General features: G+C 34.0%; 1 protein-coding gene across 2 annotated transcripts in view; it reads right to left on the reverse strand.

Moving 5' to 3' along the window:
- SEC24D (SEC24 homolog D, COPII coat complex component) overlaps positions 1 to 16,100 on the reverse strand; it is a 73,045-nt gene that overhangs the window by 38,315 nt on the left and 18,630 nt on the right. For both annotated transcript variants that reach the window (XM_039325553.1, XM_039325552.1), the window contains 3 exons: positions 15,126 to 15,247; positions 13,939 to 14,050; positions 13,082 to 13,209 (listed from right to left, as the gene is read on the reverse strand). In XM_039325553.1, the coding sequence (XP_039181487.1) occupies positions 13,082 to 13,209; positions 13,939 to 14,050; positions 15,126 to 15,247 (362 nt within the window). The remainder of the gene's footprint in view (positions 1 to 13,081; positions 13,210 to 13,938; positions 14,051 to 15,125; positions 15,248 to 16,100) is intronic.

Raw genomic sequence — 16,100 nt, forward strand, 5'->3', positions numbered from 1 at the left:
ATATCATTTGTACAATAAAGTCATTATACAAAGGATCAGAGTATGTGAAACCCAATTCTCTGATATTTGACAAATCAACATTTTCACTGAATACCGGCATATTGAATGTAGTTAGCATGCAATATGCAGATTATACTTTCAGACTCACAACTCACTTCCCTGTGAATAAGAAATGATTCTTGCTCACATAAAGAGTCAAGCCTGAACTCTTATTAGAGATAAAAAATGTGGTCTTTTTCAGGCAGAAGATAAGGAAATCCTAGAAAAGAACAAGGTTTTCCTATGTCCCTTGATCCCCTGATTAACTTTTGGGAAGTCCAAGAACCTGGAGAAATAAGAGAAGAACATTTGCTTCAGGAAGTCTTTTGTTTCTAAAGAAATAAATAAAAATGTATAACAATATAATCTAGAAAGTCTGATAATTTTTCTCCTTTCTTCCATCTTATATCACAAAGAGAGTCAAGGCAAGGCAGTCTTGAATTTCTTGCATTATCATAAACTAGATAACCATATAATTATCTTCTTCTATACTGAAACTTTGCATTTTAATAATTAGAATTATAACATGTTTTTACACTTTCTCTTCTTTTAAAAATATTTTTAAATCTCATCATCCATGTGATTGATTTATCTCCTATAGAAGAGTAGGGGGGAGGCTGAATATTCTACTAATCATCTTTATCCTAATCAGCCAAGAGGTGGATTATTAAAATTCTTTTTTTTCTCAATTTAGATTGTTAATCACTAGACACGCAACACATTTCTGTATGAGGGGATGTGTCTCTCTTATCCTACCTAGTGTAAGGATAAGGGCACCAACGGAGGTGACCACAATAGATAACTGATGCAGCAGCAACTACAAGTTATTTTTTTAAAGCAGGAGATATAACGTTAATAACTATAAAACTGAGTAAAGTGTTCTAAATTCTGCAAAAAATATTTTGAATAAAAATACATGAAACTGAACTGTTTGAGCTGGATTGTGTCCAATAAGCCAGTAGTTTGGTCACAGCATATTAAATGGTGGTGTCATTAACACGATTATTTATTTGCTTTAATTTATGAACATTAAATTATTTAATATATCTTTTCTTACAATGAAATTATTTTGCATTAAAACATGGCTATGTTAAGAAAAATAACTTGTGAGCATTTTTCTTCCAAGAATTATTTCTTCAAATCAGCAAGTTCAAAAGAAATACTCATAAAAGTCATTGGTTGAACGGGCTGCAGATATATTAATTTGCTTGCTTGTATCTAATATGCCATTAGAGACAAGTTGAATAAAATCAAAACAAAACAGATTTTTCTAATGATTTTTTATAAGAGGTGGAAATGTCTTATACTGAATGTTTTTAAGAATGGTCTTGCCTTTTTAACTTAAACAGTACTGAATTTAAATACAGTTATTGCAAAGAAATATTACAACTGAAATATAATTAAAACTAATACTTTGGGGGAGGACCTTTTACATTACCATGATCAGAATTACTTCATCAACTATTTTATTTGGTTTGTATATACAAATTACTTAAAATGCCAAAAACTACAGAAATCATCTATTTATCCCAAGAACAATAAATTTCAAAGGAAATGCATGTAGATGCACACTTCTTTCTCTGGTATTCTCCTATTCATATCAAATCCACATTCTTCAAAAATGTTACCATGGTTGTTAGAGAAAATTCTTATAGCCTAAATGTCATTCCTTTCTATTTTTTTTTCTAATTCCTCTATAATTTTAAATTAGCATTGTTTACTATCATTTTTCCAGCAATATCACTTATTTATATTTATGGTCATTCATTTTCTAAACATATTTATTCATTTCAAAATAAAAACAACACAGATCTTGTTTTTTATTTACCTGATCTAACATTAGATTATATGCAATATTTTATTCCATTTATCAAAAATAAAACTGAAAAGTTCATTCGAGTATTATTTCATCTATAATTGCCTACAATTAGAAAAGACAATGAGTCAGCTGAGCAAAATCTTCTTTGTGCTCCATGCTATCTGTAGAGGTCAGTCTGCCTCAAAGAGATAAAATACTCATAATAAGCAACAGATTTGTGCTGACTGCAGAACCAGAACAATTGCAGTAAATGCTAAAATATAAATCCAGTGAGACTGAGAAAGACCAAACAAATGTTATTCCTTTGTCTTATAATAAAATAATGTACTAAGGTTAATAACTGAAAAACACATTCAGAATGAATATCAATTAATTCAAATTTGTTCCTAATGTTGACCAAAAATACTTACAAAGCAACTAGCAATTAAATGCTATGATATATAATGTTGTTATCCCAGATTTTCTATTGGCCATGTTGTGATTTCTCTAGACCGTTGTTAGAGAGAAAGTGTGGGTGATGTTGGTGTTTCATGAAGTTATTTAGTGTATCGTTTAAAACGTTGACACATTATAATGATCTAGTGGAACCAAATATTTTGTTAACTCTGGGGTGAAAAAGTAGTGTTTGACTCTTGGCAGAGCAGGAACTGAGCTGATTTTAGATGCATTATTTATCAAATATCATTCTTTTGATAGTTATGTTAGTAGATTATTGGAATTTAAGATATCTTCTCTACTGTAACTTTGCAGTTGTTGAATAAACAGAATAAATATCCTATTAGTGTGATATGTATTAAGTAAATCAAATGAGATTTGTGAAAATTGTATCAGGAATCAGGTACTATATGTAGCATAATATAATATATATGCGTATTATATACAATACATATGACATGCACAATATGTATCTATATGTATGTGTGTATGTGTGTGTGTGTGTGCATTAAGACCAGTGATAATGTTATATACTGTTAAATAAATTTCTACCTAGTGTAGTATATGTTCGCTCTCTGCATTTATATCATTCAACAGGTAACAAGGTACAAGCCAGGGTAGTCAACACATTTGCAGTTGTCAAGGAGCACGATATTTACTGACATATCATAAAATCAGAAAGGTAGAAAAAGCAGGTTCTCCTAATGCCACACATCAAAGTCAAATCAATCAAGACATTAACTATTAACTCAGATTAATACTAGAGGAACAAAATACACCTGTGAATGTGAATGTATTGACAATCACTTTCAGCAGTGGGCCAATCATAGTAGTCTGCCTAAATGTGTAATCCACCCAAAGTCAGCAAGGGGATGCGCAGCATAAAAATTAGATAGATAATAGACAGACAGATAGATGATAGATAAACAAGGCATTATTTTTTAAGATTTTTAAAATAAAATATCCAAATTCAAATTCTGAATTCAGCAGGTTCTATATTATAGAGCCAAATAATAGACTTAAGTAATTAATGGCTGCTTTACTTGGTTGTAGTCAATAGCAATACTCTTACATTACAAGGCTGGTCTCTATCACTGTGCTAATGCACAGTATATTCTATGACCAAGAATTATTTTGGCATTGGCAATTTAGTTAACAATATTTGTGGCATGAAACAGATAAACTAAAACATAACCACAATTAACCTTAATCTATACTTAAAAATAAAAGCCCAGCCTTGCATGGATTATCTGACCTCTAAAATTCTAAAAGCCTACATTGCCCATTTTAGTCTTTTTTAGATCTCCTCTCTGCAAATCATGAAAGATGGCCAAAGAATTCTACAAATTGCTTACAGCACATTTACACAAGTTCAGGTGTCATCTTGTAGAGAAGATAGGCAACATAGAAATGTAATAAATAAATAATAAAGTTCATTTTCAACAATTATCCTTCACTTTCCATGACATTTTAAAGGGATTTGTTAATTTCAATACTAGTTCTAGTTCCAGTCTCCTGCAGCTAAAGCATGACATATTCAGAGTCCCACCCATTCTAATAACTGTGGTAACTAAGCAGGGTGTGCTCAAATTAGAATACCAATGACTTTCCTTAGCTTTGAAGTGTTGATTGTTATATGGAAGTAGGGTGGTGCTGTTTATCAAGGGAAGGTCAGTAGTCAGGATTAACCAATGATATAAACACAAATATGAAATCAGAACCCATCATGGTAATCTAAAGTCTCTACTCGACAATGGATCACCAAAATGTGAGGGAGCAGAAGCAATTAGAACAAAGGAACTGGAAAAAAAAATAACAAACTAATCTGCAAAACATATGGTAAATTGCTAATCTGCAAAACATATGGTAAATTGCCACAATATCAGAACAGCAGTTTTAACTTTGTTGCTAGAAGGTCATGAAAATAATTGACTGCAGAATGCTTTTTTCATGCTAATCTTCTGCCTTTCATAGCTTTCACTTAGCATTGAACTGACATTTGGATTACTGACATTTAGAAGACTATACATAGAGCTAGTATCTGATGTATCTGGGCATTTCTTCTTTTATAAACTGCTCTTGTGAACCCTGGAAAATAAATATTTAGTTTCTGTTGAATGCCCCATATTGGCGAATTTCCAAGAATAAAAGAGGAGAAAGGAGAAAGTTTTACATGCTTCACTGATCCATTCTCAAAATCATTCTAATGCCACTTTTAGATTACAAAGCTTTAAAATTCTACAATCATATTCTCCTTTGTTCATTGTTAGTAAAAAGAGGACAGCAATATGATTTATGGAAGTTGATTAAGATTTATCCACATGAAGCTGACAAGTTAAATCTGAAGTGATGGAAAATCTGTGATTTATTGCCAAGCTCCAATTGGGAACCTGACAGTGACAGGTTATGAATCTGCATTTTCTGCCCAACCAAAGAGAGCAGATGCAATATATTTTGCCCTCACTGGAAATATAAATACAATTATTTTTTATTAATAATGCCAATTTCTAATATAACAGAATAACAAAGTTGGAAGAGAACTTGGAGGTTTTCTAGTTCAACATCCTGCTCAAGCAGGAGACCCTATACCATTTCAGACAAATGGTTAGTTCATACACATTATAAATTTCCATGGCAAGATGACACTTAATGGAGCATCAAGACATACTAGGGACTGTGTGAGACTTGTGAAATACTCAATCCTGCCATAACAGGGGGGAGAGAATCAATTTTCTTAAAAATTGCTGGTTTTAAAAAAGGTATCACTTCCACAGAATCAATTTAAGTTTTATAGAAATTCATTAAAATGGCTTTTTAAGCCAAACTATTGAAGCAGTGAGAGTTAAATTAAAATTTTAATGTATATACAGTATATAAAATAATTAAGAGAAAGTTTTTCTTTTATTAAACAACAGCATTGTCATGATTTCTTGAAAATCAAAGGCTTCAATGAACACAATGAATGCTATTTAAAAAATTGCATCATGTCCCTTAAAGTCAAAATTTGCATTGTGCCATGTTCTTGAATTCATAACGATTATAATTACTGAATTTTGGCAAGTAGAAAACAGAATACTGCTCCATTTCCATAGAGAGAAGTCAAGTTTTCGCCTGTTGACAGTTGCTACGAGGCAATCAACAGAATTTCTTGCCAAGTCACTTGGAAATTCCCCACAGCAAACTATCTGGATCCATGAAATGCCTGATACAGACTATCCAAATTAAGTTCTGTTGGACAGTTAGCGTCCTTTAAAAGTGCTTGCCAGAGTTGTAAGATGGCTAATTTTGTTGTTTCCAGTGCTCAAACTTGAGGAAAACTACAGTCTTGCATCTCCTCATGGGTAGCAACATCTGAGCACATGTGTGTGTGAACTCCCATTCTCCAGCATGATTGGATGGAGAACCCATGGATGGGTTGTCTTAATCTATCTGCTCCAATTAGACTAAGTCTGAAATTTAGTACCGCCCCCTCTGTGCCAACTGCACCCCAGTTTTAGACTTAGTCTCTTTGCTCTAAGACGCGTTTTTTCTTCGCTCCTGGAGCAGAAGACTGTGTATTCCTATTTTATTTCATCCCAACCTGTAGCCTAGCAGGCTGACAGGCTGACAAAACCTCCCTTTGGGGGGGGGGAACTTTCCCTTTCTCCCTTTGAGAGCCTTTCAGCTTCACAATCAGCTTGAAAATTGGATTCCCAGAAGCAAGAGAAATCTCCTACCAGGGGCTATTCCTCTGCATCAGAGGCTCCATTCTTCTAACCAGAGCCTGGAGGCCTTAGAGGCAGGGGTAAGCTTGCCAATTGACTGGGGGGCTCCACAAGGGGCGACGAGGCTCATCAGGCCTGGAGGGAGCCTTTTCTAGGTCCCTTGGCTTCAGCAGACCGCCCCAGCAGCAGGAGAAAGTTTTTGGCACCGATCCAATTTTCAGAGCCTGGAGGCCTTACTAGGCCTCGGCCTGCCTCAGCCTCTCTCAGCTCACCTAATTGTAATCCATTCGCTGCGTTAGGAGCCCAAGCGATTCCTCGGAACGAGGGCTCATTGCAACTTAGGCCATCAGCAACTTGACAAAAAGGATACAGGATCCACCAAGTGGAAGTAGAAATTGACAGCATAATATTGAGCCTCCTTTTGCCTGGTATCCCTCACTGTATCAACTGACTCATAATAACAGTGATCTGTCTACTTCCAGTTACATAGAAACTATCTCAAAATGCTTCTCAATTAACTATTATAAGTCTCATTAATCTTAATTCTTGCCAACCAAATCTTGCAAACAAAAAAACCTCCCATTGTCTAACATATTTAGAACCAAATATAACCCATTTAAAATCATGTGTTTCTATTCCATGTATTTAACTTTTCATTTTTGAATGGGAAGCTTGTCAGTTCCCTGCCAGTTCCCATTCAAAAAAAATTAAAGCTAAAAAGTGGTTGCACACCTCCAACTACAACTGTATTCTTACTATAGCCATATTTTTAAAGAAGTTTTTAAAAACCAAACATCTGCTTAAATTTTCTACAATCAATATTAGTAATTTTTAGGAACTATTTGAGAATTACAAAATTAATTTACTATAGAAATAACCTAATTTCTTCTTTCATCTGCAAAGATGAAAAAGAGAGGGATAAGACAGGGAGACTTCTATATCTATAAAAAGATAGCATCTATTCAAGATAATAATAACAAGCAGTATTAAATGTTAAACAAAGATCATCTAGTTTATTCAACCCTGGCCATTATTATACATTCCCAAAACCAATGTGCAGAGTGCTTGGACAAACACGTTAGCTGTTGCCTTTTGTTTCCATGATCTGTTGCTAAAGCAATAGTTTGCTAAAAATATATTCTGCCAAACAATTATATTGCGGAAAAGAAAGGAAAGGAAAGGAAAGGAAAGGGGAAAAGGAAAGGGAAAAAGGGAGCGGAAAGGGGAAAGGGACTTATGAATATTCCTCACAAATCACAGAAAAGAAAAACAACTTGAATTGTCAAAATGGACAAGAAATTGACATGGATAAAACAATGAAATATAAAGTTATAAACTTCAATTTCTCTCTAGAATTCTATACATTATTTCTACCCAATTCAGGGGAGACTCTCTGTATACCTGGGTGCATGACTTTATAATGATGACAGTTAGATCACATGTATCTCTTAATGTGTATTCTACTGTCTTATGTTTGCTTTGTATGGACAATAAAACTGTAATTTGCATTTTGCCTTGAACATGTCACAATTGAGAATCAGAGCAGCTGCTAAGTACTAAAGTACTTAGTTTTGATTACTATTCCATGGCTCTGTTGGTATAATACATGGGTCTTCAAACTTGGCCCTTTTATGATTTGTGGACTTCAACTCCCAGAATTCCTCAGCCAGCATGCCTGGCTCAAGAATTCTGGGAGTTGAAGTCCACAAGTCATAAAAGGGCCACGTTTGAAGACCCCTGGTATAATATGTTTAATCTAATCAGCCATTATCCTGGTGGCAATTCTTTCTTAGTGGGTTCTAGTAACAAACAATTATGATAACTGCTTTGAAACTTTCTGTTTTGGGGAATAGAGTGCTCACTTATTTCTCCCAGGGTATGCATGTATCCTAAAGCCATTGTCCCACGTGAGGTTTATTGCATCAGAGGGTAAGGCTTGAATAGTGCAGTCAAACAATACAGAAAATGTGTGTTCACTGGCTACCAGGACTCTACAATACATTCTATAATGGATAGCTTTTTTTTTTTCAATCACTCCCTGTTTTTTATAAACTGCCTATGGTTACTAGTTAATCAACATTTAGTTGATTTACAGTGACATATATAAATTGCATCCAATACTTAGTCTGCTTTTTCTAGTAGAAGCCTTTATTTCTCAGCTCTTACTTTCCTTTGTTTAAGACACAAATTGTATGTAACCAAAATAAATAAATAAATAAATAAATATTAATGACTTCTATAATGCTGCAGTATAGATTCCCAGTCAGTATCCCTAACAGTATTTGAGCAGCCTTCTGACTTAATAAATAATATACAGAAACTAGTTTCTACAGTGTGTAGAGTTTCAGGTCATTCTGTTCTACAATTCATTGAGAACAATAACTGTTCTAGGGAGTAAAAGTATCACTCAATCTTGGAATTTTTGCCTGATGGTTAGCTTATCTCACAACCCATCTCTAGAAGTTCTTGTGGACTGGCACAAATGTCTTCCATCTCTCAGAATGGTCTCATCCACTTATCATTTAAATGTTTATTTTTATAATTCCATTGTTTTAATTTTTGTTGATTGCCTAGCGTTCTGGTTTTTAAATCTGCTCATACTTGCAATCTATAGATACATGAAAATACAGCCCATGACAACTAAATAATTACAATCTCCTATATCAAAAACATCCGCTCTAATTATCTTCCAGGTTCTATCTGGCACTGTTGTAATTATCACATTTTTCTTCTGATGAGAAAGTTATTTTTGTGGGAAAAAACAAAACCCATTATAATCTGTTCAAGATTTTGACTCATCTATGGCCAAAAAGTGATATTTTTTCCCATTCTGTGCATTTGGAGCTGCCTAAATGATTTTTTTTTTTAGTACTTCTTGTTGCATTTCAGCTGGAATAACAACTCTGTTACTATAGAGAGTTAGTCCCTGTGATATCATAAATCTTCTCTCTTCAAAGAAAGAGTAATAGATTGAATGTGGTAGGCAAGATGTATGCATGTGACAGCCAACTAATGTGTATAAAGTTGAACATTGTTTATAGTCCTGGATAAGAAGCAAAAATGTGTGTACACACTGAAGAAATCTATTAGAAACATGGTAAAGCCTACAATATTTTTTATGCTTAGTACCTTTCCACTTCTTCTAAAGCAGTGTTTTTCAAACTTTCCACAATCATAGATTGCTAAATAAAACTTTAACAAATGTGGGACTGTCCAATTAAACTAACATCTCCACCCTACATGTTGATCTTTAAAAGCATTGAAATTCTTTTTTCCTTCTAGCAAATAATATTACTATATTAAATAACAATTACTTGTGCATGCTTCCATATCATTCCATTTAATTAAAAAGGCCCTTTTAATGTTTCTTAGAAAAAACACATTTATTTAACAATTGTGATCGGTACTGAATAAATAAATAAGGGCTGATTTAGCCAGCTGATTGGTGATGAATAGGAAGAAAAGCAGCTAAGATGCTGAGCAGGCACTGAGCAATTAATGTAGGGAGACTCCCATTCTAACATTTGGTGGACTCTGAGGACCACCAGATGCCTGTCTGAAAGTTACTCTTCTAAGGTTGAATGTTTTGCCTGTATGGTATTAATTGAGAAGGTTGTTTTTAATCATTATACATCTCTACATTTTATTACTGCATAGTCCAAACTTCTGCATGTTACCTGGAAAGTGTGGTCTGTATATTGTGGCTACCATTCCAGTCCATTAAGATACTTTGAGAATTGTTCACATGTTCATATACTCTCTAAGACAGGGGTGTCAAACTGTCAGCCTGCAGGCCAGATGTGTCACATGGAAGCTGTGCCCACCCCATTGCCGGCAATGGCAAAACTGGCCCAATACGTTGCGCGACGTCACATGATGTTGCGAGTTTGACATGCCTGCTCTAAGACATCAGATTCAGCAGTCCATCTGCATTTAAAAGACAAAGGCCACTATTTTGAAGACAGAAAAGTCCACATTTTGGACAGAGGGCACCACTGGTTTGAAAGAGGGGTCAAAAAGGCCATCTATGTCAAAACTGAACAGCCTTCTCTCAACAGAAGGGGGGATATGATATCTATCTCCAGTCTATAATACAGTGCTTTCAACAGTTCTAAGGCTCCACACTTATTTGCACCACTCAGGTGACCCTGACAACACAGATGGCCTCAACAACTTCCTAGAAGAATGCAAATGATCAGCTGTCTGCAAGGAGTATAAATCCTTCCTTTCCCTACCATCTGGTTAGAGCTGAAGAAGCTTCTTGGATGAGAAGCAAAACATCTTCAAAGAAAAACAAGAAAGTCCAGTTGCCTCATGAAAAAGCATCTTTGGGACAACTATGACTTGAGTGACTGAGATTCTTCTTAAACATACTCTCTAAGAGTTTGGGCATATTATATATCTGGATCTCTGACTATTCTGAAACTGTGAACTATTGGCGTCAACATTCCTTCATGATCTCGAAGCAAAACTCTGCCTTTTTTATACTTGCTGCCATCAGCAGTCACAACAGTATATCACTGGCATTACTAATGTCAGCACCAGGATTTCAGTTGGTGTTTGATCCTCCTGAAAAATTCTTCTTTAAAAAGAAATTTATTTTAAAGACACAAGACCTCTGACAGTTTATGAAATAAACCTTGTGCTGCTCCAAGCCCAAAAATATATTTGCTCAACTACAGATTTTGAGAAAGTTAATTTCTAAAATAAGTTCCACTGTGGTTGGTTCTGGAGTCATTCCACATCCATTTATGGGATCCCAAGATATCTGAACTCTTAGACATAAGAGTCCTTTTCACAGCAAATAGATCTTGAAGCTTGGTACCAAACTTTTTCCCTCTTGGGTTTTCCATCTGTATTTCCTCAATAGGTTCCTTTGGATGACCTTACTATGGGTGGAGTTGTCCCATTAAGCCTCTCTTGTCTTGAATCTGACTGTTGATTAAATTTGTTATCTTCTGCATAGCCCTCCTAAAGACTGAAGTCATCTGCATAAATAACATCTGGAACAAAATCTTATCCAAAATATCCAGAACTAATCTGTTCCTGAATTTTTTTTCTTCATACACTTATAAAAACATCAGGGGTCCTTAGACTTTTATATCCTTGGATGGAAACAAGCAATATCATAGATGACATTTCCTAGGGCCAAAATATTTACCAACATTTTTCCAAACTACAGAGTTATCTATCTTTATATGTGGCAGCTCTGATGGTTGCCATAACATCTTGTGCTAAAAATTATTTTTGTTTAGCTTGCCTGCTCCAACCTATACTCAAATATTTATCATTAGTTTTTAAGAGAAAGAGCATATTCACTGATTTTTGTATACACCAAAAATCTTAATATTTCAGTAAAATATTCCTTCTCCATTTCTTCTGAATGTGAGGATGTTTTAATTGTTACTCAATGCTTACGAGTTTTTAATGAATTTATCTTTTGTAAATTGTGGTAACTACTTCCATAATAATCCCAAAATATATAAACTTTTGGAATAAATTTCACATAACAGTGAAATGATTGTTTAGACCAATTCTGGATTATGCATGTATATACCTAAACTCACAAGGATGTGAATATGAAAGATTTCTGCCAAAAAAATCTATGGAAATTCATGGAATAGCATATGCAATCTGGGTTTTCCTGGACTCACAACTCCTCCTCAGAGAGCATATAGCTGCTGTGGCCAGGAGAACCTTTGCACAACTTTGTGTTGTGTGCCAATTGTGCCCATTCCTGGATTAGGAGGCCCTGCTCATTGTCACTAATATCCTGCTCAACTCTTGAATTAATGTAATGCACCCTACATGGTGTTGACTTTAGTGAACATCCAAAAGCTGTAAATAGCATAAAATGTGGCAGTGTTGGCATTACTCTTTAATGGTGCATATTACACCTTTGTTCTCATGCTGCATTGTCTGTCAGTATGCTTCCTGGTTCAGTTCAAGATGCTGATAATATATGGCTCTAAATGATGTAAGACTGATTTATTTGAGCGATCACTTTCTCCATTTATATCTACCTATCCCATCAAGATTATCAGGAGAAGCGTGTTATGGATCCTGTCTATGAAACAGTGGGAAATGAGCCTTTTCTTCCTGGTGTTCATATAAGATATCAGGCCCTTGGCCTTAGATTGGCCCCAACCCTCCCAGCCTTTAGAAACATATGGCTCTGCAGCTGTGCCTGGGGATCTAGCATTCTATAGTTTCTACAATATTGTGAGATACAATGATGGATTTTGCCATTGATCATGATTATTTTTGTACAATGCAGATATTGATGATTTTTACATGTTTAACTTGATTTGATTGTTGTTTTTAATAGCTGTGAGCCATCCAGAATCACCTAGGTAAGATGAGCATCCATTCAAATTGAATAAATAAAACAAAATATCATCAAAATCTTTGTGAACATCTGTAATTACCTAAATACTTATGCATTGTCCAATATATTAAAAATGGAATTTAAAAAACTTAAAAATTCTGTATCTTGGAGTAAAGATATAGAATTCCCATACCATTTTAAAAATATAAGCTTTACTACAAATGATAAATGTATTGTAGTATTTCACATATGTAAGATTCATGCTGAATATTAATCAGCTAAATAAAAAATTAATGGTTGGTAAAACAGATATTTAAACTGTACATGCTAAATTGATCAGATTATACAAAGAGCTATGCATAAAAAAATGTAACTATTGTGCACATTCACTCCTTTGCTTTAGTGATTTAATCAAAAAGATAGCTCTCAGTTTTATCCAGTTCTTGAAATATATATAAAAATTATAAAATAAAAGTTATAGATGTAAAGCTTTACATTAAAGGATTCTATTCACACAATCAATAGGATGAAATCCTGAATAGGATTGAACTAACTTCACAGTGATAATAGGAGAATTCATGAGATTTTCACCATCTCCTTGTGAATGCTCCATGATAATTGAACAATCACGGGACTTGACAACTGATTTTATTGATTCATTACTGTAACAATGCTTTTCTATAAACAGATGCATATTCCCTACATGCAAAATCACCAAAAATTGTAATTTATGAACAAATGTATTTTCTCACTTACTTCATTTACTGGAATATTGGCAAAAGGCTTGATGATAGCAGCTAATGGAATTTGAGCCTGTTTTGCTAGGTCTGAAGTTGAAGGAAAGCAATAAGAGGTACATCGAATATAACGAGGACTGCAATTACCTGAATAATTCCAAATAGTGACAGTGTTAAATGATAAAAATAGATAAATTTGACTTTAAAATCAGAAAATATTCCTTCACAAAGATTGCAAAATAAATAAATATTCCTTCACAAAGAATGCAAAATTCAACCTAATGATAAATCCACTTAGGCTCAGCTCCTTTCATTCAAATCTCTAGTGCTTCTCTACAAAAAAAAAAAAAAAAAAAAAATCCTAACAGGGTGAAACTCAGAATTACATAAGTAAAAATTCATTTTTTTTCAGTGTGGTTTCCCCTTCTTTCCAAGCTTGGTACAATTTCTCCCAATAAGCTACGGATGTTTTTCAGTTCCACAGAGAAGATTTGAACACTCATAGAGATGAAGAATTGCCCAAGATCTCCTTTCCACAATAGAAGCAATCAAGAAAAAAATTACGTTTTGTACCAAGGTTTGGAATCAGTTGCAAAAATATTAAATCCCCAACGGAATATAAAAAATGAATTTCTCTCCCACTAAAGCTTAGTTTTAACCAAGTTACTATGCAAGTACACAAGTTATTTCCAGAAGAAGCTACATTAACTTCAGGGTGGCAGAATTACATGAGTTCACCGATAAAAAAAAACTTTAATACAATGCACTCCTGTCATTTTGACTTTTAGATCAATTTAACAAATATTAGATAAATTAAATATGAATATTCAAATCAATACAAATTGTAATTCAAGTTCACTGATTTTGTCTATTTACCTTGATCTTGGATCAGACAATCTGTTGTAACTAGAGGAGGGACTTGACCTCTGATATTGGTAGCATAGGTCTGACTTCCTCTGGAAACTTTATCATTTTCAATTACTTGAATCTAAAGGATAAAAATAAATAAACAATGTAAGAATTGGAGGCAGACTTTAATTTGTTTTAAAATTAATGTTTACAGACGTGTTATCACAGTTCAAAAATCAAGACACATTTTTATAGATCAAGAAAGCAATAGGTTTTGATGCTGCTTGGAAGAAACCTTACAATGGCATTTAAAAAAAATGAAGAATCTTATACTTCAGAAATGTCTTTAAGCATTGTAATACAGTAATTGATTTGAACTCCTTCCCATCCTCCACCCATGATAGTAACATGCAAGCATATATTCAAGAGTAATTTTTGTTGTTCCCCTCAGCCTTACAAAGTATGAACAATGTTACAGATTTTCTGCAGCTAATCACAAAATTACAATAACAAAATGAAACAAACAGTTAAATGACACAAAAAAGTTTAACACAAGCTAAAAGAGGTAAGTTGAAACTTTCTTTTTTTTAAAAAAGGATAATAATTACATTTCCAAGTTTAGAATGAAATAAACCAAGAAAATTACTCTGAGCCTAGATTAATTCAAACAACATTTGAACATTTTAAGTGAGTGGGAGATACCAAAAGCTACTTTGTTTTTCATTCTTAGGTCCTGAAAGTAAATGGGAATTATACCAAACAGCAATGTTTTTGTAGTCTGCCTGTTTGAATTATTATTTATTTATTAAATTACCCCCTGTGCTTTTTAAACTATAGTGGATCAGTTAGTAAGTATCAGCACTCAAATTACACCTGTAATCCTAGGATAAAAAAAAAAACAAGGAAACAAGAGCTTGTTGAGCAGAATATTCAAAATAATATGGAATTTTGTTTTTAGCTATTTTGTTTTTACTCTAAGCCAGGGGTGTCAAACTTGCAATGTCACGTGACATGTTGCAACATATCGTGACTTTTTTGCCATTGCCGGCAATGGGGTGAGCATGGTTTTGCTATGATACATCTGGCCCATGGGCCAGCAGTTTGATACCCCTAAGCTCTAAGTACTTATAAAAATTTCAAGCTGAGAAGATTTCGGACATGATACAGCTTGCATGCCACATCCAGGGAACAAAAAGGAGGAAATTCTTACTCACTGGGCTTGGAATGGAATCTGGATCAAGTTTTCTTTGCTGTGGTCCAGCTAATTGTGCTGGACCTGAGGGAAGGCCACCTGGATAAGACAGCTGTGCCCCCGCCACTGGAGGACCATAATTTCCTGTAAAAAAAAAACGGAAAATGTAATAATCTCACCAATGTTCACAACTTTGTTTTATAATCTGTGTTTTCTATCTGTTTTGATTTTTATTAAAAGTTGTTTTTTTTAAAAAAAGAATTTAAAAAACTATTCCCTGTTTAAAATCTATACTTCAAAAAAGACATAGCTATTTTCTGTCTTATATGATGGGGAAGGATAAAGGAAGATGTCTATAAATAAAGATCTCTTGGGAATATTTCATGGGAAATGGAGAAAAACTAAGGAGAGAATGGTTTAACAGATGTAAAATAAAATGCTTTCCAATATTTCTATTCTTTTCTTTAAAAACGGTGAGGAGTAAATGTTATCCAAACATGAACACATAGGGTAGTCCTGCTGACTATTGAATTTTCTGTTTCAAAGTTGTTTTCTCTCCAGTGTGCTTGTGAATGTGTAGATACGTTTGCTGAACATGTCATAACTGGGCTCATGCTACCTATCAGTAAGCTATTCATCCTATGGACATCTGATTTAGATAATCCAGCAAACAAAGATCATTTTCTTAGTGTATGATCAGCAATATTCTGATAACTGGCCAATTGCTATCTCCTTAACAATTATTTCTACTGTAATATTATTAAAATTATTATTTTAACCAATTTATATGGGAGTTCATCTTGCAAGAGCAACTCTAGGTGGGTTACGTAGACTTAAAAGCTCAAATACAGTAACTGATAATGCATGTAAATGGTGGCATTCAAAGACAGCATACATTATTTACAGATAACACGTCTTTCTCTCAGACCCAATTTAAACAGTTCTACACATTCTTTGATGATCCAGTTAGGCCTTGGATACATATATCTATTTTTTG

The sequence above is a fragment of the Crotalus tigris genome, unplaced genomic scaffold, assembly GCF_016545835.1.
Source record: "Crotalus tigris isolate CLP2741 ecotype Arizona unplaced genomic scaffold, ASM1654583v1 scf7180000024338.4412243, whole genome shotgun sequence".
NCBI lineage: Eukaryota > Metazoa > Chordata > Lepidosauria > Squamata > Viperidae > Crotalus > Crotalus tigris.